This window comes from Patella vulgata, chromosome 3, assembly GCF_932274485.2.
Source record: "Patella vulgata chromosome 3, xgPatVulg1.2, whole genome shotgun sequence".
In the NCBI taxonomy this organism is placed as follows: domain Eukaryota; kingdom Metazoa; phylum Mollusca; class Gastropoda; family Patellidae; genus Patella; species Patella vulgata.
The window spans coordinates 43,890,854-43,915,748 of NC_065881.2; the positions used below are offsets into that span (position 1 = coordinate 43,890,854).

General features: G+C 33.6%; 1 protein-coding gene across 3 annotated transcripts in view; it reads left to right on the forward strand.

The window, feature by feature from the left end:
• LOC126814957 (acyloxyacyl hydrolase) overlaps positions 1 to 24,516 on the forward strand; it is a 28,939-nt gene extending 4,423 nt beyond the window's left edge. Inside the window, exons 2-19 of one of the 3 annotated variants that reach the window (XM_050540432.2) lie at positions 1,702 to 1,858; positions 2,423 to 2,519; positions 7,630 to 7,695; positions 8,769 to 8,833; positions 9,145 to 9,205; positions 9,588 to 9,658; positions 9,829 to 9,877; positions 10,308 to 10,451; positions 11,905 to 11,974; positions 12,171 to 12,287; positions 15,619 to 15,658; positions 17,158 to 17,232; positions 18,171 to 18,246; positions 19,431 to 19,586; positions 21,050 to 21,109; positions 21,704 to 21,806; positions 22,964 to 23,040; positions 23,378 to 24,516. In XM_050540432.2, the coding sequence (XP_050396389.1) occupies positions 1,702 to 1,858; positions 2,423 to 2,519; positions 7,630 to 7,695; positions 8,769 to 8,833; positions 9,145 to 9,205; positions 9,588 to 9,658; positions 9,829 to 9,877; positions 10,308 to 10,451; positions 11,905 to 11,974; positions 12,171 to 12,287; positions 15,619 to 15,658; positions 17,158 to 17,232; positions 18,171 to 18,246; positions 19,431 to 19,586; positions 21,050 to 21,109; positions 21,704 to 21,806; positions 22,964 to 23,040; positions 23,378 to 23,509 (1,616 nt within the window). In that variant the 3' untranslated portion in view covers positions 23,510 to 24,516. Of the gene's footprint in view, positions 1 to 1,701; positions 1,859 to 2,422; positions 2,520 to 7,629; positions 7,696 to 8,768; positions 8,834 to 9,144; positions 9,206 to 9,587; positions 9,659 to 9,828; positions 9,878 to 10,307; positions 10,452 to 11,904; positions 11,975 to 12,170; positions 12,288 to 12,800; positions 12,847 to 15,618; positions 15,659 to 15,992; positions 16,033 to 17,157; positions 17,233 to 18,170; positions 18,247 to 19,430; positions 19,587 to 21,049; positions 21,110 to 21,703; positions 21,807 to 22,963; positions 23,041 to 23,377 lie in introns of those variants that run through there. The other 2 variants (XM_050540431.2, XM_050540433.2) reach the window with 2 other exon arrangements.
• Positions 24,517 to 24,895: the final 379 nt, after the last annotated feature.

Sequence of the window (24,895 nt, forward strand, 5' to 3'; positions counted from 1 at the left end):
TTTTGATTTTCACAATATACCGGTTTTTCATCATTTTTAACGAAGTCTGATATTATAAAATCGCCAATGGTTTTATCATGATATATAGCCCAATCCTATTACACACCAACAATTATGGTATTTAAATTGCACATCGTAGTGTCAAATAAAATCAGCAATCAAAATTGTATATTTTTAACTCTTGCAGCATTCTTCATATTTTAGGTTAAGGGGTCATTGTTATCTCTGTAATGGCTACTTTATGTCTCTTAACTACAAGTTGTGATAGTTGTAAGTGCATGAGGTGGGATATGCTTACTCTTTGCAGCACACCTGATACTGAATGTCTAATCTTTGGGTTTAATGGGCTGAGAGTCTATATAGAATTCAAATATTGATTATTTTTAAGAAGCAGTTTGTTTCATAGTGAGTAATAAGCTGATACATAAAATCCTTTACTGTACATGGAAAACATAAAGATAATAATATTAATTTGATTGTGTTATCAAAATTTATTTGTAATCTTTAACCCATGATTGATAAAAAAAAATTGACCCTTGATACTCTGTAATTATGTTGAGTTTTAACCATTTATTATCAGATAGAAGGAAAAATGACCTCAAAACTAGAAAAATACCAGATATATCCCTCGAATTATAATTTACAAAGTCAGGAATATTATGTTGTTTTCTTTAAAGCTGCAATGCACCAGGTGGCCAGTAATCATTTTCCCTTTTTACATTTACTAAGGGGGCTTAGTAACTAATCTAAACTATTAACTTAAATGATGCACCAGATGGCCAATACCTGGTAATCATTTTCCTTATTTACATTTAGTATCTAATCTAAACAATTAAATTAGAAAATTCATGTTAGTTGCCATCTTGAACTTGTGCATTTTAGATAAAATGAACTGTCTTTTGGGAGTTCGCTAATGATTTTATAGATAAAGAAGATGACTATAGAAAATTTATAGAAAGATGGCTATAACTTGGTTAAGATTGATCAATTTCATTAATTTTTGAACCAGTTTCAAACTACAAAATTTGCCTTTTTTAATTTGGAATATTGTGCATATGACCATATAATGAAATTATCCATCGTGCTGGTCCATGTAGTTCAGGTGTATGAAGAACAAACACATTTAAATCGATACTGTTTCATACATGTGTGACATGTACCAACATTGTTCCAGCCTGTTAAATGAAATGTGTACGCCAATGTGTTCACACAGGGCCTCAGTTTTTTCCTCCCAACCAAACAACTATACATTGTCTCTTGGCAGGCCCTCCGTCATACTCCGCTGACAAGGAGGAACCACGCAGAAAATCCTAATGAACTTTCTCGACCAACACCAGCATCGAACATGGGATCTTCAGCTAGGTTAGCAATCCGATGTCTTACTTGTAGAGTTTCCGCAGCGAAGAAAAAATTGTCTCCGAAACAGTTAGGAAAAGTAAAGTGTAGCATTTACATAGGAGCAGCATAAATCGATGAAGTTTTCATTCATCACATCTTCATAAATACCTAACAGAATTGAAGCATTTTTGGACTGATATTCCTTTTACAATAGTGTAGTTTGCAAGGGTTTCCTACATGCAAAATCACATTAAAGATAATTTCCATAAATAAAACTTTAATCCAAGGGTCTTTGACTAGCTCAGACATTTTACAGGGTTTGTATTTACATCTGAGAATTTGATAGATCTTGTTATTTTGCAGGTTGTACAGTGGTAGTATCTCTAATAGAACAGTTAGGTGAAATACATAATGAAACAGTTGTAAAGGCATTAGACAGACTCTGCTCTTATTTACCACCAAAGATAAAAGGACCATGTCAGGTTTTCGCTCAATTTATTGGTCCAATTTTAGTCGAATTGTAAGTATGTTCTTTTGGAACCATTCACTTCTCCTTTTACAAAATTTTAAAGGTATTTATATGCTCTGTCTTTGGTGAAAGTGTTACATCTATAGATAAAACCAGTATTAGTGTTGAGATATACATATGTAACTGATCTTGTAATAAGCCAAAATATAAACAAAAGCAAGGGGACTATGGCTATAAGTTTTAGAAACAAGAATCTAATTGTATACCAATCTGATTAAAACACAGATCCTATTTCGTTTCATTTTTTATAGTTCAAAATTTTGTTTTACTTGTCTTTACTAGACTAGGATCTAGACCAGGATGTGAGGGATTAGCCAATGAAATGATCTGTTGCTGCGATTTCTTGGTGTGCAATGCATGAAACTCTGGTTATCCTACTAGAATCATCAACGCTAATTGGTTAATCAAATGTCGGATGTCATAGAGTCATTAAGATGTATTATAACTTTGAGCCACAAAATACTAAACCTAAGGCTACTCAGAAAACCTTTATAATGTAAAGTGTAGATGATATACTATACATTTAATAAACTGTAATTAACATTTCTGTTTTAGAGTAACTCAAGATGCAAATCCAGACACAGTTTGTCAGACTTTAAGATTCTGTAATACCAATGGTGGTCCAGAATGTCTTTTGTATAAAAAGGATGAGGTAAAAACCAAACCAGTATAGTTTTGTAAAATGATGAGTTTCTTAATTTTGACATCCAACTTGTCAATAAGAATTAGTACCAGTTACATCCATTTAAAACTTCATTAAACATACATTATGCAAGAGCCAAATCTGCCTATTGCAGATCTTTCTTTAGGCCTGAAATGTTATCTAAATTATTAATTAGACCAGTGGTTCTCAACCTTTTTTTTGCCAACGTCACACCTTGGAACACATGAAAAAATAGCAGCACACCTGGCTAAATATATATGTGACCCCCCATGGCACAATGATCAAATTTTGAAAATTGAGTTATTGTTATTTTCACATTCTCCGACTCATTACCTTCAATTTGATGTATAGTTTGTTTGAATCGGGCAAAAATTGACTGATTTGTGACTGCTTAAAGCCATCCAACTCACCAAAGTAAGTTTTGAGAAAAATCAAGTTAAAGATTTGGTATGTTTCAAAATAAAATCCCATAGCAACCAAGCCATTTATTTGCTGTTTTGTCGTTGAATATTGTTTTGTAGAGGTTTTCAGGGGTGCTGAAGACGAAAATTGTAGTAAAAATATGATCCGACAATTTCCGCCATCTTTTTTTTCAAAATTGACGCCAAAATGACAGATTTTCGAGTTTTCATAAGTTATGTGTTTATTAATGTAATTGAATGGGTTTTGGGGGGTGCTACATCAAAAAATTGCAGTATAAGAGTAAATCTGATAATACCCGCCATTTTGTTTTTCATAATGGCGACCGAAATGAAAATCGTAGTAGTAAAATTAATCCGACAATATCAACCATTTTGTTTTAACAAAATGGCTACCAAAATAACAATTCTGGTTTTTTTTTATCACCATATATTTATAACCGGCTGGTGCAATGTCATTTTATATGTTTTATTAGGTACAAAGGTTGTAGCATCAGGGGTCGACTGGCCTGTATCCTCCATCTTGTTTTTTCAAAATGGCCACCAAAATGGCAATTATTGGGGTTCTTATACTTGGTACTCGTGTAATATATCATTTTATAGATTTTCGGGGGTGCCGAATACGAAAAACATGGTTTTGGGTCGATGCAACAAATATTTATCATTTTACATATTCGATGACCATAATAATAATATTATCAATTAACACACACCTTGCAGGGTAGGGTATACCAATGAAACAACGGTATTCAACACCTTATGCTGTCAAGTATAAGAAAAGAGAGTACTCTCAACACCTGCCTTTTCCATTCTAGAACTTCTCAATATAAACAACCATAATAATAACAATAATAATACCGACAAACACAAAATCTATAACAACAGATAATTAGAACTTGGCAGTAAAAACAGTAGGTCATTCAGTTGAGCAGATTATAATAATAATTAAAAGAGAAAGTACTAATGATCAAAGATCCCTTATTAATATGGTTTGACTATTGTATACAGCTTAATTAATTGGGTACTGATTGATCTACTGTTTTGACTGCCAAGTTCTAATTAAAAGAGATGGTACTAGGCCTTATGATCAAAGATACGGTATTAACATGGTTTGACTATACACCTTAATTGAAACTAGTTCCATTGTATATACTATGGAGTTTTCGTATGGCACGGTTACGATGCCGGTGTATAGCTAGCTGTAAACAAACGCTATTTACAGTGGATATAATTGCATTACGAGAATTTAATTTATTAATTCATCGGGCATGGGTGACTGTTTAACGTTCGAGAATGGAAAAGGGCGAGCTCTCAATTGCAAATGAATTGAATGCACTGACATCTGCTGTTTTTAGAAAAAGCAAGTTAAAGGTGTCTGTATGTTCTAAAACAATATCACACAGCAACCATGCCATTAAATCTTTCGTTATTTTGTTATTTAATATTAATATTTTCTTCTTTAGGTTTTCAAGGGTGCCGAAGACGAAAATCGTTGTAAATGCGCTCTTTTCATAGCAAAACATCCACAACAAATGTGGCATATTTACATTTCCAATGATAGCGTTATAATTTAGAACAGTGTATACATTAGTAGTCTAAGTTTGTATATTATAACTTAATCAGTTAATCTCATCAATTATTTAGCACCTTGGTGCCAGTGGTCAGAAGATTAAGGTTGTTGATTGGGTAATCAAGTTTAGTAGCCTATCTTAATCATCAAAGAAGCCGCCACAGCTGCATGCCTGAATTAAGATTTTGCGTGTACAATAAGTCTATTGTTATTTTAAGCCTCAGGTACCGTAACGGTATCAAAATATGAGTCCATAATAGAATAGAAATTTCAATTTCATTGGCATGAAATGCTTACGTTCATTTTGGAAGCGGTGTAATTAAACAATGGCAGATTGTTTTTCCCACTCGATAATCGTCGCGTTTCGACTCATTGGTCGTTCTCATTTTCCCGACCCATGATGATAATAGAATTTTAAACAATAATGATATCCAATATACATTCTTAACTTTGCATGCCGTATGAAAGACAGTAAACGGAATTCACCTATCAATAAAATTTATTTCGGAAAGAAAATTATGGGCTATTTTGTTTTTTTCCTTTTAAGGACTATAAATTATTTTCTAACAGACCAAACGAGACATTAAATCATCGCCGCTTTGATTAGTTATTCGGAGTACATAAAGAATTGTCGGCGGCCTTATCATTGTTAATTATCAATCAACTAATCATTAATCCGTGAGAAGTGATTACGGATTAGTATTACTCAATGACACGAACAGCTTGTTGATTGATTGATAACACTCAACGGCTATCTATATACGATCAGATTCAGGATTAAGTTGTTGGTATCCGAGGATCTTTTTATTTTGTGGTTTTAACAATTTTCAAGTGTAAATAATTTAATGAAATCAACCTGTCCATAATATCATATTCATTGTATTGGACGTTAAATCTTTAATAAACAACAACAACAGTTGTTTTCTGCCACTTCTCAGAGTGAATCGCATTAGATACCTCATAACATTGCCCAAATCTAATTTCTATCGTCTGCTTGAGCCTCGATGCGGCCACGGAACCACAATGCTTTGCACTCTTTGTCTGGGCCAATCAGCAAACGAGTCGTGTTGGAAGCATAGCAACAAGCGGAGTGTGTTTACATTTTTAGGGGTTTTAAAACCCTTTTGTATTCCTTCAAAATGAATTCATCGGCAATATTTTGGTCATATTTATAAACTAGAGATTCTCCGCTTAACAACGATGGCAAGCATTTTGCAAGAGGATTAACAGGTCGCCCCGCTGCGAGCAGAGAAAAATATCTAATTCCACTGAAAATATTCAGAAAAATACATATTTAAGAATACGATACTCTTACAAAACGTCCAAATAAAGGCGTTTTAAAATGTTTTATTGCTATTTTGATCTTTTGAGTCGATAGATAGTATATTTATTGACTAATTTTTGTGAAAATCTCAATTTCGATCAAAATCAATATTTTCGCTTATTTTGTCTCGTGTGCAAAATTAATTTTCCCGCATTTCGACTCATTTAGATGCGGCGGGTCACATTAATGAAAAATATTCGAATTTGGCAAAATAAAAACATGGTAAGTCAAACGGAATACCACCGTAGACAGAGACTAGTCATAGACACATGGAATGACTCAAACTAAATAAAGAAAAACACAGTTATGAAGTTGTCAGTAGACACCAGTGAATACTCAATTGGGATCACATGGTTTTTCACATTTTCTTAGTGTGCCGTTCAAAATCTCGCAACACACTTAGGAAGATCTTGTGGCACACTGGTTGAGAATCACTGAAATAGACATTAATTAACTTATCCAGACCATATTCAACTCTTGATGCCATCGCTATTGCAGATCTTTCTTTAGGCCTAAAATGTTATCTAAATTATTAATTAGACATTAATTAACTTATGTAGACCATATTCAACACTCGATGCCATCACTAACCTGCGATATTTAACGGATTGGAATACATTCTTTGAAAAATAATTAAATCGATAAATACAATTAAAACTTTGTTTTTTATCGTACCGACTTTAGTAATGATGATTGAGGCTAGCCTAAAATTCAAAAGCTAACTCAGTTCAGAGTGAAGCAATTTGATTGAAATTTTCAGCATATTCTATTTACTTTAACTATTATAGCGCGAACAGTTAACTCTTTATCTAATCTCCCATAATGCCCCTTTAATTTACATTAGTTTATATTGATTTCACATAATTATAAGTTTGCATATAACAATAATGATAATCATTTACATCCAAGCCATTCCATTCTTAAGCAGGTGTGAGCCACAGTGGCTCAGTTAGTAGGATGTTGGCTCGCTAATAACCTGGAGGTCCTTTGTGTTCAATCCCTGTGTTAGTTGAGAAAGTTTGTCGGGATTGTCCGTTGTGGTTCCCTGTTGTTAGTGGTGCAGAACAGAGGACCTGGCAAGGGACAACGTATAGTCATTCGGATGGGGCAAAAAAATGAGGTCCCATGTACACATTGGCATGCACCTGAAAGATCCCTTGACATTTACAGAGTGCCGCTGTCTTGTCAAAATTTGTCTCATAGCACACTGTATGGCATTAAACCCCATTTCATTTCTTGAGCAGGTTTCTTAGTGTGTAACAGTTTTTCATCAAAAATAAACAACTAAGCACACTTAAGTCTAATCTGAACAGTCAAATGCCACTCCATAGCACACCTAGGCGTCAAAAATCTGTTCCTTGTAGTTGAGATCAACAGACTGGTACTTGAATGATATTTATGAATTATGAACCATTTGGAATTATATATACTATAAGGGGTTTTAATATTACTTTAGCATTCTGTAGTATCTCAGAAAAATTAACATCTGACATTGTAATAGAACATACATTATTGTTGAAGAGCACATGTTGAGGATTTCTGCCCAAAAATATTCTTTTAGAATATAGTTTGCAAAATTTTGGCGTGGTCCTCACATTCATAGACTAAGATTTGGATTGTCTTATAAGTAATAGAAAAACACTGTATAGAATTTGTCTTGTTATATAAATAAAACACCAGTGTGACTCTAGTAAGGTTATTTTGGACATGATATAAAATTAATGATTAATAATAATTATTACACATTTCATGTCACCATTTATTATTTCATTTTGTGGTCTGTAGTTTCAGGTAAATGACATGAAGCAAAAACCTAAGAACTTAAATCTTATGATGAAACATTCATACTTTGTAAGTTAGTGCTATTCTATTTTCTGACTAATGTCAAATGATGTAATATCTTATAACTAAAGTAATAGTTGGGCTGCATGCAAGCAAAAATAGAAATTTAAGCAGATGTTAATTCTATTTATTTTCTGAGAGAGACAGAGAGAGAGAGAGAAAGAAAGAGAGACTAAAGGTCACATTTTTGATCCGATTTTGATTATTATTGACATGTATCATTGACATGTATTGGACCATAACTTCATGGATTATGGTCCCTCATCACGTTTTTAGCTTGTGTACACTCTAGAGGCCACAGTTTTTAGCCAATTTGGATGAAACTTTTGATATGTTTTTATCATAAAGATCTTGGTTCCTTTTGATAACCATACATATCCGAACGTAACTTCCTGGATTATGGCCCCTGATTGGTTGAAAAATCACATTTTTAGCTTGTGGATTCTCTAGAGGTCACATTTTTTTTTCCGATTTTAAAAAACGTTTAGATATACTCTTCCAAAAAAGTAGGGGATATTGAAATGCAAATACCTATGCAGCTTGTGATATGATAAACAGCCATGAACACTTGACATGCTTTAAGAGTATGTTCACAGATGAAGAACTTATAGCCCCAACAGAACCACTGAGCTGCACATGCGACCCGCATTAGCGCCATACACGTGGGAGGGGTTCATTGTCAAATTTGACACTTCAAGGAAGGGTTGATGAAAACTGCCAGATGCTGGTTTATCCTATCCATGTTTGCTTTCTTTCCTTTCGGTTCTTGCATAAGATTTACTGTTTAGCGTATCTTTGCTGTAGTGTGCTCTGTTTAATTTGATTGGGGGGATCACGTGGCTAAGTGGGTAAGACGCTGGCTCGCTAGCCTGGAGGTTGGGTGTTCGATCCCTGCATTGGCCGAGAAAGTTCATTCAGATTTTCCAGCGTGGTTCTCCCTTGTCAGTGATGCAGGACGGAGGGGAAACGAAACCATGCCAGTTGACTCAATGACAGACCTCATGATACAGTACGCACGTGCTAACCATTTGGCCATCCAACCCCTCAATGAAGATGATACAATCATTTTATTTGTATTCCAGTTATCAGCTGATCCTAAAATTTGTGAAATACCAGGAATAAAAGATATATGTAAATTGTTGGATGAGTAAGTAGATATAGTATTACATACTATAGTTTGATCATATTTAATTTCTTTACTTTGGCAACATAACAACATACAGTACATGTACATGGATTCTTCTGAAAATAATCCACTGGTATTGACTGAATTGAAAGATGTTTCAATTTTAATGTCAGAGAACTGAGCTTCATTACTTGTTTTTGTTGAAATAAACATGGGTATAGTTTAATGATATATAACAAATAACAATAAAATCATTTTTGTTCTCGAACTGTGATACAGTTATTATTTTGGCATATAAGACATACAGTAATTTTTCTATCCTATCTTTACAGTGCATTTAGATATCATGACCCTTCTGTAGATATTGATGGTGATAAATATAGTACAGCTGAGGTAAAAACATTGAAAATCTTTCTTGCTTTTATCAATTAAGCATTGTGTATTCCGTTGTCAAGGTAGTCGGTTAGGGAACTCCACTGGAATCAGAGTTAATGATGGTATGGGGGACTGACAAGGATGATATCTAGTCATAAAAACATCCCTTAAGAGTTAGAATATGAAGCAGAGATGACATTAAGACTTCCCCTCCGTTAAATTTATTAACATATAAATAGAAAACAATTGTGAAAGTTATTTCTATGTTATACAACATTTCTGATTTAAAATAAGAAATGAAATCTTGGACAATTCTTGGATGGTTAGGCATTGATGTCAGATTGCCTGAGATCTGATCAAATGACACAAACTTGATAATAGCTTTTTGTTTTGATATCAGACATTTAGAGGAACATCATGGAGAGGTAGAGATTGTAATGATGATGATAAATATACACATCCTGGGTCTAGGTAAATATTATTTTTCTTTTGGTATAGCAGTTAGTATTGGAAGGAATTGTTTAACAAATTTTGTTGAAATTGTTGTTATATTTGATAGTTTCTGTATTTCTTATAACTAGACCCTGGTTTGAATTCTTACGAGATCATATGTTAAAATCATACTTTAATTTGTCTTTTAGACCTATAGATTATGATGCCACAGATGATTCTAACTGTAATGGAATTTATGTAAGTTTACATGATTATATAATAATGGCCCTACATAAGATCTTTCTCTAAGATCTATGTAATTGATCATATTTCAGTTGGAGGGGGGGGGTATACAATTAATTCAATCAAACACAACCAAACATAACGTGTGTTAACTCTTTCACACACATTCTGTAAATGAAATGATTGACAATAACATTAGGAATTGGTCAATCATTAGGAATGTTGGTTAATTAGTTTGTAATAAGTAACATTATATGAATGTTTTTGTTAATGGTGTTTTTTATTAAAAAGTAACTTAAGATGAAAAAAAACCCAAGGCAGCTCTACTTGCGCTCACGATAATGATATAACCAAATTGACGAGAAGACATATATTCTGTTTAACTTACTTCTTAAAGCCCTGCATTATGTATTATTCGGAGGTTATATATTCTGTTTATTTAAAGGGATCTGATCCTGCTACCACAAAACCATATGAAGAAGAATTTTGTGCCAATTCGCAGGCCAGAGGAATTGCTGTATTAGGGGATTCCCTAAGTGCTCATTTTCATTTACCTGAAGAATGGTTCGATGCAACTAAACTTTCTGAAGTAATTGAATATAATTATACATTTAATAGTAAAAATATTACAACTCCATGGCAGTCATTGTTGTAATTATATTAAAAGTTAGTTTAGTTTAACCCTTTCACTGCGTATACCCAGTAGTACCGGGTATTATAAAATGTCGGTAAATGCGCGTACCCGGTATTACCGTGTACTCAGTAAAGCCCTCGCTAAGATTAGTACCGTAACTGCAAGTGCCATCTATTGTATTTTCTATACACTAGAACATATTTCCACGTGTTTCAAAGCGGCAAACCGTAAAATGGCGGAGTGCATAGTGACAACATAGACGATGCACTCTCGAGGAAGTCGTGAATGACGTCTTGCTGACCAACACGTGGACAATTTCGAGGCGGGTGATACACATAATTCGTTTCCAGTTACTTGATAATGATAGTAGTCAGGACAGTGATTGGTATTATGAAGTGTGTGATTTTTTGCGCGACGTTCCGCCCATGGCTAGCTATGTGTCCCGTGCATGATGAACAAGCCCAATGTGAACACGATAGCCCTGTGTCTGCAGTAGATTCTGACAATAATTCTGATGTTGATAATAATGCTGGCCTGCTGGATCGTAAAAGACGTAGGCAATTCCTGAGTCCCGAACGTGTAGATCTATTGACTGACTATATTGATAATGATATGGGACTTGGGAGTGAAAGTGAAAGTAAAAACAAGGTATTGCAATCCGCACGTGGTCATGGCAGCGGGAGACGTGATGCGCGTGTTCGTGGCGGCATTGCTCATGGCTGCTATTGATATTTTTGTTCATTTTATATATCTTTATCAAAATCCAGTGAAAAAAACAATATCTTTTAAGTATTTCATGGAGAAAAATTTGTTTTCGTGTTAGCTTTAGTGAGAAATGAGAAATCCAAAATGGCCGTCATGACGTCACGTGACTACATTATTATGCAAATTTCCAAAATTCCATTTTTTCCTCTTAGCCAAACCTCATGCCCATCCCAACAGACAAAAAGATTTTTCATAAAAGCTTCCATAAGTACTGCTTGGCATTCAGTTCCAACCTCCCTTTTTTCCTCAAAAAAGGGTCTAGCACAGGCAGTGGATTTACGTCTAGCATTGGAAGTGTTAAGTTTAAATTGACTAGCGTTTGGAGTTATCTCCCCTTAGTCTTCAGATTTTTTTCAGCAAAAGTCTATAATTATTGTTTAATTAGTTTTAATTAGTTCATGAGCTGTTCGTTATATCAGACAATACATTCATCATATTACCTTCTAGCATGATTAGTTAATGTCATTATTAGATATTATAAAATGGTAATTTGCTAAATTCTTAGGATTATCCCCCTTTAGTCTTCAAGCATTAATAGAATTGAGTGGGGTTTTGCACCATACTGTGTGATCTCTAATTTCTTAGGATTGTTCAAGCATTTTAAAATGTATTATAATATGTTTTACTCATTGTTTTTTTTAAGGCTGTATTAAAAGATGCATTGTTTATAATAGAAAATGAAATAGATTGGCCAGAACTGTCAACAGTTACAGGTAAAATGATTTCTTGGATATACACATACTAACATGAAATCTGAAGTCTTTTTGATTATTGAGGCAAAATATATACAAAAGTATAACAAAATGTGTGTATTGCTCCAATGAGTATACCCTTCCTTATATACTACTATAGATGGTCAATTATTTCTGTAATTCTTGTCCCATTAATCTCAACCTTCATTCTGTATAGGGCATGTAAATAATTCCTGGCCAGAGGTTGTTCATGGTAGTATGGATTCTATATATCAACGTTTGTTTGAACGTAATCATTGTAATCATGGAGATTATCAAAATATAGCTGTAAATGGTAAGTCTGTTAAAATAGAAATTTAAACAGTGTATACACAAAAATGTTTATGTCGATTTACTGTGAATTGTAATATATGTTTACATTCTCCTTTTAAATGAAATTTTGAACTTTCCAATTATCATCCAGACTCGCAACCATATTTTTTATTTAAAAGTTTAACTGGCAGTAATTACGCAAAAATATAAACATAGATTGTGCAGTGACAAGTAATTTGATATTTTGGGATGAAGTAAATTAATAAGCTGGATTTATGGGTCTATCTGTTACCAGGAAGGAGGGAGGCTTAAAATGATTTCTCTGAAGATTTAATTGTGAATATTTAGATATAAAAGACCAGCTAACTTGTGAAAGTAAACACTGATTATGGTCCATTACAGCTGTTTGTTGTTTGAAAAAGTGAATTGACAAAACTTTTTAGTAATTATTTATTATTTAGAACTTCAAGTATTAATTTATTGTACTATAGAGTTTATACTTATTCAAATAACATTCTCCATTGATTCCTGATAGCTTTACCTGCTTAACCTGCTGCTTATAACACCTACCTACATAAAGGTAACACTCTCTTTCTTTACATGCTATGTAAATGTACAATAAAAAACAGTAATTATTCTGTAGAGCTAAAAGCAAAATACACTTGTGAAAGCTGTAACAAAGATATTATCACTTTTTCTCTGCCTGTGCTGCTTTAAAACCATATTAATCAAAATGCAATAATTTATTTAGAAAAGAAAAAAAAAAATTATGCTTTGGATTCATCGTAATTTTTATACGCCCACATTTTCATGTGTACGTATATTGTCGTCGCCCCTGTCCGTCCGTCCGTTCGTCCGTCCACAATTGTTTGTGAACAGCCTACAGGTCACAATTTTTATCCGATTTCAATGAAACTTGAAATATAGGTCTATCACCCTAAGATCTTGGTTCCTTACGCTATTGGCATGTATCGGACTGTAACTTCATGGATTATGGACCCTGATTGTATGAAAAATCATGTTTTTAGCCTGTGAACACTGTAGAGGCTACAATTTTTATCCGATTTGGTTCAAACTTGAAATGTATGCTTATAACCCAAAGATCTTGGTTCCTTTCGATATTTGCGCATATCGGAACGTAACTTCCTGAATTATGGCCCCTGATTGATTTTTTATGCGCCCACATTTTCATGTGGATGTATTATTTTCTTCGCCCCTGTCCATCCGTCCGTCCACAATTTGTTTGTGGACACTCTACAGGTCACCATTTTTATCTGATTTTGACGAAACTTGAAATATGTCTATCTCCCAAACATCTCGGTTCCTTTGGATATTGGTATGTATCGGACCATAACTTCATGGATTATGGCCCCTAATTCTACGAAAAATCACGATTTTAGCTTGTGGACACTCTAAATTTCACAATTTTGATTCGATTTTGATGAAACTTGGAATGCATGTTTATATCCCAAAGATATTGGTTCCTGTCAATATTCGCACATATCGGATTGTAACTTCCTGAATTATGACCCCTGATTGTACGAAAAATCTCGCTTTTAGCTTGTGGTCCCTCTAGACGTCACAATTTTTATCCAATTTAAAAAAACAAAACATTTTAGCATATCACCGTTGCACCCTTATGATGCTGGAGTTTGGATTTATGAAAATCGGACCAAAACTGCCGGACAAAATGGCCGCCTTTGTATGCAAATAGTGTGAACATCTGGTATATCAAGGTTGTGGACTTCCTAGAGGTTACAATTTTGAACCGATTTTGATGAAACTTGAAATGTATGTTAATAGCCCAAAGATCTTGGTTCCTTTCGATATTCACTCATATCGGATCATAACTTTCTGAATTATGGCCCTTGATTGTACGAAAAATCGCATTTGGAGCTTGTGGTCCCTGTAGAGGTCACAATTTTTATCCGATTTAAAAAAAAAAACGTGTGAATATATCACAATTATACACTAATGATGGTTGAGTTCAAATTTCAAGAAAATCGGACAAAAATTGACGGACATAATGGTCGCCCCATGTGCGCAAATAGTGTAAAAATATGGTATATCAGGGTTGTGGACCTTCTAGAGGCCACAGTTTTTATCCGATTTGGATGAAACATTAAATATATGTTTTTATCATAAAGATCTTGGTTCCTTTTGATAATCACACATATCCAAACGTATCTTCCTGGATTATGGCCCCTGATTGGTCGAAAAATCGCATTTTTAGTTTGTGGGTTCTCTAGAGGTCACAAAATTTTTTCCGATTTTAAAAAACGTTTAGATATATCACCATTCCCACATAATGAAGGTTGAATTGGAATTTCGTGAAAATCGAAATGAAACTGCCTGACAAAATGGCCGCTTTTTGTATGCAAATTGTGTATAAGTATGTAATTCAAAGGTTATGGACCCTCTAGAGGTCACAATTTGTATCCAATATCTTTATATTCCAAAAATCTCAGTCCCTTTTGATTTAAATCTGATCCTAGATCATCCTCGGTATCTCCAGTGGTTTCATTCCGTTCTACTCCACTAACCCCTGGGTTAATCTATGGGGGAGACACGTTTTCAAATTATTCGCTATTTTTATCGACCAATCCCATGCATCGTTAATTGAAATGGAAGTTACTCTCATCAGACAAGTTATTCTAAATGCGTACTTACTAAGAACAAATTATATAATATGAAATTAATGAAAACTGGACCAAATTGCCAAGTATAAGTTCAATAATAATAAACATAACAGAATGAAACATTTCAGATAAAGAACGAATTGTAATAGTAATAACAAAAGTCAAACATATAGATGTTATACATATTTGAATTCAGCGAAACATACTACATATTTTGATAATACAATTAATTATAAATGAATTAGAAATATATACATTATTTACATAAATCATTCAGTAAATGGACATGAATTTGGTTAATTACCCTTATAAAATCGAAGGCGAAATGACTGGTTTGTAAACTGTTTCTTGATTGGTTCGTAGACCTTATCTACAATCAAGGCCAGGGCAGATAATTTAAAATGGTGGAAACCCTATGGATTAACCCAGGGTATAGTGGAGTAGAACGGAATGAAAGCACTGGGGATACCGAGGATGATCCTAGATGCATCAGATACTAATATTATTAAAGCATTAGGAGAAGGTTAACGTTAAGTATAGAATTTTAGCTGATATATCAATATCGAGCAAAATAATTTGATTATTGGGGCTTGCATGTTATATCTTGCATGTCATATAATGCAACTTTAGCGCTATTAGTAGATATTTGGATTGCTTAAAGTACATGTATATTACTAATATATAATAACAGTCAGTTATACCTATATATTAAAGGTGCTGATACAGGTGAAATGGTTACTAACATAATGTACAGGTAAACATTTCCTACAGGACCAATTTCTTTAATGTATTGATTTGATTAATACTGATACTTTATTCCATTTAGGAGCTTAACAATAACTGTTTCGAATTTAGCGGTGGGTTATTATCCATTTAAATATGCTTACATATACTTCTCAGGTTTACATCTGTTCACAGGGAAGTACTCCAATGCTGTCAATTTTTAAAGATTGTTAAATGTTCAAATCTGTTTCATTATTAATGTGTTCAACATATCCTTTATTGAAATAAGATATCAGCATTAATTAAATTGACAGATAAATTAGGGAAATTGTCTGTAAAATAGACAGTTATATTTATATTTGTAGGAGCCAGATCGAGTACTATGTCAACTAATATTATGTACAGGTAACAACACAATGTTATTTAGTAAAATCTCTTTAATCTGCAGAATAAAGTCTCTCTTACTTCTAGTGTTTCATTCGTATAATTAAGCTTAAAAGGGGCATCATTAATTACACAAGAGTCTGTGTTTCAAGAAATATATTTATACAATGAGTTCTTTGTAATTGAAATCTTTGCTGCAAGACTCTCTGTTGATGACAGCACACAACTATTATTTTCAACTGTAAAGTGTCCAGCAGACCTTTTTGTCAGAAAAGTACAAGTTTTTTTCTAGAGATAAATCAAATTATATTATTATCAAAATGTTAAATTAGTGTTTTAGAAAATCATTTGTACAAAAACATCATGACAATATGATTTTCTCATATATTCCTGTAAAAGTATGTCTAGCCATTCAAAGAACATATTGCGATCTGTACATATCGGACTAAACATCCAGGTCAGAAATAAGGTGAAAATGTTAGTCATTTATAGTTTTACATACTGAAAAAAAATATCTTGTTGAATTTCACAAAGATCATGCAGTAGATAATCAACAATAATGTTAACAGATATATGGAAAAAAACTATGACATTTTCACTCTTAATAGTACTGTTGTTGGAAAGACCAATCGGAAACATTTTGACACGATTGGCTGTTAACTAAATGTCGCATGCTCCTAATCAACCCTCCAATCACGATTTGGGGCAATCTGACCCACTCCTCTTGCAGTGCCACGGTCAGTTCTTGCAGTGTTTTAGGTTGACGTTGACGTCGACGAACACTTCTCCCGATCAAATTAAACATAACACACTAAAGCAAAGATACACTAAATAGTAAATCTTATGCAAGAACCGATAGGAAAGCAAACACGGATAGCATAAACCAGCAAGCGGCTGTTTTCATCAACCCTTCCTTGAAGTGTCAAATTTGGCAATGACCCCCTCCCACATGTATGGCGCTATTGTGTGTCACATGTGCAGCTCAGTAGTTCTGTTGGGGCGATAAATTCTTCATCTGTGAACATACTCTCAAAGCATGTCAAGTGTCCATGACTATTTATCATATGACAATCTGCTTAGGTATTTGCATTTCAATATCTCCTACTTCTTTTGAAGAGTATATATTATAACTTTGTATATTTACAGTTTATCCAGAAATCAAACATTAGATATACCAATATTAGTAACTTACGCTCTTGTTGGTAATGATGTATGTAATGGGTAAGTGGATTTAGAATCTACAGGTCATTTACAAAATTGTATTTGAATATAAATTTCTACTTCCTGTCATTGGTAGTTTGCCTTAGTGAGTGTCAAGTTTTGTTCTCATGTTAATAAACAGTGGAGACAATACAAAATTATGTACCTTTAGTCTCCAAAGAAACACAACTGTGAAAAGTATCATTTTTATACGCCCACATTGAAATGTGGTTGTATATTGTTGTCGCCCCCATCCATCCGTCCGGCGGTCAGCATCCACAATTGCTTTGTGGACGCTCTATAGGCTAAAGTTAATATCCGATTGACTTTGAATTGATACACAGTGTTTAAGGTCATGAGAGGATGAATCCTATTGGTTTTCAGCGATTTCCAATAATTTTTGCCAGAGTTATGGCCCTTGATCACTTTGAAAAATCTTGTGGACACTCTAGAGGCTAAAGTTAGTATCCGATTGACTTTAAATTTATACACAGTGTTTAAGGTCATGAGACGAAGAAGCTTATTGATTTTCAGCGATTTGTGATAATTACTGCCAGAGTTATGGCCCTTGATCACTTTGAAAAATCTTGTGGACGCTCTAGGTACTAAAGTTAATATCCGATTGACTTTAAATTTATACACAGTGTTTAAGGTCTTGAGATGAACAAGTATATTGATTTTCAATGAATCTTTGACTTGAACAGCTAAATCCATGATGTTAAAAGTTTCGTATACTAAACGTTAGCATGGGGCAGAACTTTATAAAAACCAAACAAATTCTAATGGTTTTCTGATAATTACTTAATGAGTTGTTACTCTTAATCAGATTTTAATGTATTATAAATGTTTCATTACCAAAAAAAGTAAAAATATGCGACAACTCTTGTTGACTGCCCGGTCGATATAGATGCTGTGGGCGTATGTTTCGTTGCCTGGCAACCTATCTTTATTAATTACAGGCATCCAGATACGTTTGCTCACATGACAACAGTAGAAGACATGAAAGCGAATTCTCTTAAAACTCTACAGTATTTAGTAAGTAGACAAAATATATTCTGGTATTAGTCAATAAAATTTGTTCAAATATTGGATCATTGCCATCAGTTTAATAAATATTTTCCCAGATTTCTATTTCACTTATTAAGAAGAATATTGAAATTATTTAAAACAGTTTCTAGAAGTATATGAATTTCTAGTGTAATCTATTAATAGTCCTTTAAATCCAGATTGAAAACATACCTATTTGAGAAATATTTGCAAGGGTGATTGTGTGTTTTGTAGCACTATGAGCATGACTATGTGGAATTGGCACAACATAAATAAACTTATTATTATTTATTAATAGCATTCCATCAAATAGAAATAGACTATAGTACATTATATACGGTAGTACAACCACATTCTATATGACCTACTTTCAAACATTGATCTTCTGTACAAGCAAAACCAAACAAAATGTTCCAGTGTTTTCACATTTTACCCTAAATAAAAACAGAAATCTTGTGATCTTGCACACATCGTGTTGCATTGCTGTAATATTGTTGACTGCTTTGGGGGTGCTAAATGACGGAATGGTGTGCGTGCATGTGCTGAATCATAAGGTCTCTCATTGAGTCAACTGGCATGGTTTCGATTCCCTGGTTGTGCATGACAAGAAGTAGGATTGTCTGTACATCCTTGTGGGTTTTCTCCAGGTACTCCGGTTAACCCCCACTGCTAAAAAACCCTACGTGCAAGCGATTGGTTGAAATAAAATAGAACCAGATGTTTGTCCTGAAATGACCTGGTTTGTGTTGAGTGGACTTTAAACCCCAATTCTCTCTCTTTCTCTTTGACCATTTCAGCATTTCGGTTAAAGTTGCCTTATGTAAGAGCTAAATCTGCCTATTTAAACATTTATTCACATGGCAAACCCATAATCAATTCCCTTGGCCATCCAATGGCTTAGATATTGAAAGGATTAGCCCTGTTAAAATTTAATGATTTCACGATAAAATGGATAATCAAGACTTTGATTATCATCATAAAAGTAGTACTTGAAAATCAAGACTATATTGCCAAAACTCCAAACACTCATAACTTTGCTCAGAATAAAATAATTTGACACGTTTTTAGTATATTCATCATGCATCATCTATTTTTGAACTATAGCAAGAAGGGTTTCAGTTCTTTATCTAAATCTTACATAATGCATCTTTAAGATTACTTGTTAATTTCAGGATACAATATTACCTAATAATAGTTATGTGATGGTAATGGGACTGGCAGATGGTCGTGTTTTATATGATAATCTTCATGATAGAATTCATCCACTTGGACGACTTAGAAATGATATCACCTATACCATGATATATGACTACTTAAATTGTCTTCAGGTGACTATACTTTGAAACTATTTGAAGTATCAACATTCACTGAAAACAAAAATAGCCATTACATACTCCTAATAGAAATATTCAAATACTGATTTTTAGGTATTCATTATTCAAGGTTTATCTCCAAAACATTTTGTTCCTTTCGATATTGGCATGTATCGGATCAAAACTTCATGGATTATGGTCCCTGATTGTTCGAAAAATCATGTTTTTAGCTTGTGGACACTCTACAGGTCACAATTTTTATCCGATTTAGATGCAACTTGAAATGAATGTTTATAACCCGATGATTCCAGTTCCTTTCGATATTCGCGCATATCGGACTGCAACTTCCTGGATTATTGCCCTGATTGTTCGAAAAATCACGGTTTTAGCTTGGGGTCCCTCTAGAGGTCACAATTTTTATCCGATTTCAAAGAAAGTTCAAATATATCACTGTTACACCATAATGATGATTTAGTTTGAATTTTGTGAAAATTGGACCAAAACTGCTGAACAAAATGGCCGCTCCTTGTATGCAAATAGTCTTAAATTATGTAATATCAAGGTTGTACGCAAATAGTCTTAAATTATGTAATATCAAGGTTGTGGAGGCTCTAGAGGTCACAGTTTTAATTCGATTTTGATATATGTTTATATCCCAAAGATCTTGGTTCCTTTCTAATCACGCATATCAGACTGTAACTTCCTCGATTATGGCCTCTGATTGTGCGAAAAGTCACGTTTTTAGATTGTGAACCCTCTAGAGGTCACAATTTTTATCTGATTTTAAAAAAGGTTTAAATATGTCACCGTTACACCCTAATGACGGTTGAGTTCAAATTTAGTGAGAATTGAACTGAAACTGCCTGACAAAATGGCTGCACCTTGTACGCTGATAGTGTTAAAGTATGCAATATCAAGGTTCTGGACCCTCCAGAGGTCACAATTTTTGTCCCATTGTGATGAAACTTAAAATATATGTTTGTTTTCTTTCAATATTTGCACATATCAGACCGTAACTTCCTGGATTTTGGCCCCTGATTGTACAAAAATTTCTTCTTTTATTGAGCTTGTTGTCCTAATTTGCTCAGGATAGGTTGAATGTCAATGAACCTCTCTGATTTGAAAACACAGGGTGTATATCTCTTAAAGATACATTATGGAAGATTAGATAAAGAGCTGGCAGTTCTCACTATAATAGTTACAAACTAGATAATATAAAGGGAATATGCTGAAAATTTCAGTCAAATTGCTCCACTGTGAACCAAGATATTAGCGTTTGAAATTTAGTTAATAGTTTATATAACATTTCAGGCCCAAAGAAAGACCTGCAACAAGCAGCTATTTAGCTCTTGCATAATGTATGTTTAATTCATTGTGACTGCTATCTTAAAAGGTCACTGATTTTTAAAACATATACATATTTAAATTAAATTGAAATAAGATATTTCTGAATCTGAGAAGTTTTTGTGTTTTTGTAGATATCACCATGTACTGGTTGGATGAATAGTAATGGCACAGTTAGAAATTTAACTACAGAGGTGTTTTTTTAAAATTTATTTTCAAAATAACCTTAAACTGTTCTATTTGATGAAAAACCAAACTCTGGCCCATGAAAAGATTCTAGTGAAATTTAACTACAGAGGTTCTTTATTTACAGTAATTTCATTTTCAAAATAACCTTAAACTGTCCTATTTGATGAAAATCCAACTCTGGCTCATCTAAAGATTTTAGTGAATATTGTCAGTGGTGCCAGCTTGTTTTGTTCATATGTAGTCTACAGAAGATGTTGGTTGTTAACAAGTTGTCTATATTTCATCATGTCTTTGTAAATACTGAACAGAATTGTACCATTTTTGGACTGTTGTTCCTTTTAGGATTCACCATTCATATCCCAGTAGATTAATCTTAAATTTTGCAAACAGTCTAATTTGAATATACATAAAATAATTTTATAGACAATTAAGTCTAAAAAGGGCCAAGAGCTCAAAAGCACTAATGCCTCTTTAAATGTACATAGAGTAACATATAATGTTCTCCTTATGATTATATACAACTACATCACAGATTTTATCATCAAATTGTTATTGTTTTTTTTCTTTTGGATTATATATGATGAATATTATATTTATAGCATGCTGAAACTTTAAGTACAGCCTTACAGCAAGTGGTACAACAATATGGCAAAACATTTAAAAACTTTAAAATTCAATATATAGATTGTCCACTGACAGAGGGTAAGCTTTTATCTGAATCTGCTATCTTATGGTCTTATATTACACATATCCTCTCATTTTAGTTCATTTTGATCTTCCTCTTTGTCAGCTGCTCTAATATCTACCTTGGGTTAGGGTGTTGCTATCTTGCTTCAGGTCTGAAATTAAGTCTAGGTTTGTCCATGATCTCAATGCAACAATAATGGTCTCATTCTTTCCTAGGACTGCTAATATCTTACCTGAGTAGTTCCTTTAGGAACGGTCTCTTGAGCCAACGCTGTTCTCTGACCATTCCTATTCCATCCCTATTGAGCTCCCGGGTTGTACATGCCAAAGAGTAGGGTCACCTGTCCAACCTTGTGGGTTTTCTCCATTTCCTCCCACTACTAAAGATCCCTACGCGCAAGCGAATTATTGAAATAAAATTGAACCACATGTTAGTCCTGAAATGGCCTAGTTTGTGTCGAGTGGACATTAAACCCCCTCTCTCTCTCTCTCTCTCTCTCTCTCCCTTGAAAAATCTTGTAGATGCTTTTGAGGCTAAAGTTAATATCTAATTGACTTTAAACTTATACACAGTGTTTAAGGTCACTTAAATGATTTCCGATAATTACTGCCAGAGTTTGGCCCTTGATCACTTTGAAACATTTTGTGAACACTCTAATATAAATTGTTTAGGGTCATGAGACAAACAATAAAAACAAATTCTAATGATTTCTGATAATTACTTGATGGGTTATTACTCGTAATCAGATTTTCATGTGTTGTAAATGTTCTCATTACTGAAAAAAGAACAAATATGTGACAACACTTGTTGACTGCCTGGTCAACTTAGCTGCTGTGGGTTTATGTTTTGTTGCCCGGCAACCTATCTTTATACATTTGTGTCAGATGTGGCGAGAAATGGTTCCCTTTTGTGAAAAAACAATAATCTCAGTGAGAAATAGAAGGTAAAGATTCCAAAATAGCTTTAGAACAGAGGTGGGTGTAGAGTGGTATTTTCATACTGCAGCTTAATAGGCACGAAAAGGAACGGTCAGAGAACAGCGTCTAATCAGAGACCGTTCCTAAAAGAACTATTACCTGAAGGAAGAAAAAATGATTTGTTCACATTTTAACGGGATAGCAATATTGACGTACATGGTTTTAATGTCTACAAATTGTTACGTTTATTTTAGTATTTGATGTGTGGACAAAGTCTGGTGGTCAAGCTTGGCAACTAATTGAACCAGTAGATGGTTTCCATAGTAATCAGGTGAGTAATACTGTTATATATACTAGAATAGGACAATGGTGGATCTAGGAATGAAATAGTATTACATCTAACTCTTTGATGTAAAAGATTTACCTGACTGTGAAGTAATCCTTAAATATCATATAAATACTACGGTAACTATAAGAGACAAATTAATAAACAAGTACGATAGGTACTTTATAGACAAGGTAAAAAACATTACTTTATTACAAACATCTAGGAATTGTGACCTGATATAAAAAATATCAAGGAACAGGCATGCAAAGTTTGATGTCGATTGTACTTGAATTGGTGGAGCCTTGGCTTGCAGTCAATAAAATCAGTATTTTTATTTCAGATGGGTCAGGCATTAACTGCTCAAATTATGTGGGACAATATGGTGAAGTTATATCCTGATTTTATTGGTCCTGTTAATCCATTTAATAAACAAATTGAAGAAATATTTGGTAACCAAATGCGTTCTGTATAAATACAAACACTCACCTGTCATCCAGACCTTAAAATCACTTAATAATAGCACACAAACAGTTTCTTTTAAATGACCAAACATTTAGTTACTAAAAACTGTCCATATTGCATTTGTGCAGTGAGGTCATTTTTGTAAAATTTTGTGTTTTTGAAGATATGAGAAAATATATAACTTTTTAAAGTGTTCTGTTCAAAAACTACCCATCATAATGTACCAGGGGCTCACACATGTTCCTGAAGCAACGATCGATCGCGAGTTTTACAACATCTAGCCGTTGCTTCAATACTCAACAATTCCCAAATTTTTGCGCTCGTTGTGTTTACACGTGACTAATTAGCATTGTCCAATCAGAGGTTGTGACACATAGCACACTGTAAACGAATATGGCGGCCTCCATAGAAAAAGAAATAGACAAGTTTACAGCCGTTGTTGATCAGCCATGATTTCAAGCAACCTTGACATTGATCGAACCTTGAACTTTGCAACTCGATTGTCACATGTAGACATTTTAGCTAGAAGCGCGAGACTTGATAATCGTACCATATTTATACCCAATCGAAATTAGTGCTAAAATATGCGGGGTATTACGTGAAGGGCTTAATAAGATGTACGTAGTTAAGGCGAGATCAAGCCTTCTGTTGAAGATGGGGCTCACATAAATAAAACATTGATCTATTTGATGTTAAGCATACTTTGTGCAATAGGGCCCATCGTTCTATTGGAAATAGTGTAAATTATGAATAATGTCCTTTCATACACATTTAAACAGACCTTTGCTTAATTTTTTCTTGTTTCTTAAATTATATATTGGTTAACTTATTGTTAGTACTGACATTTGATGTATTATATATATATATTTTTACTGACTGGCACATTCCACACCTGCTATTGTTATATTTGATTATGATATGATTTAAGATATGTCGAAATTATTTATAAATGCTAGTTATTTGGATTTATTATTATGTGCCAATTTTATTTAAAATAATAAAAATATTGTGCATACATTAATGTTTCATAAAATGCTTCAATCTACTAATGATACAGCGGACACATGTCCACATCTGGTGTTCCAAAGATATGGATGTCGGAGTCATGGTTTCGCTGAGTACTTTATTTTTTGTTCCCCGCCTTTTGAAGAAAGCAGGGGACTATTAAAATGGGTCTGCCCATCCATCTATCTGTCTGTCACACTTTTTGGGACACAACAACTCTCCTTTTAATCGAATAGAATGTTCAAGCTAGGTGTAGGTGTTTATTATGTCAATGCCTTGATGGAATTTGACTTTGAGGAAGATGAACTTTGTGTATAGTTTCATGATATCAAGTCTCATTAAAAAGCTAAATATTGTGATTACATTTGTTTTATATACAATATTCCTTTAA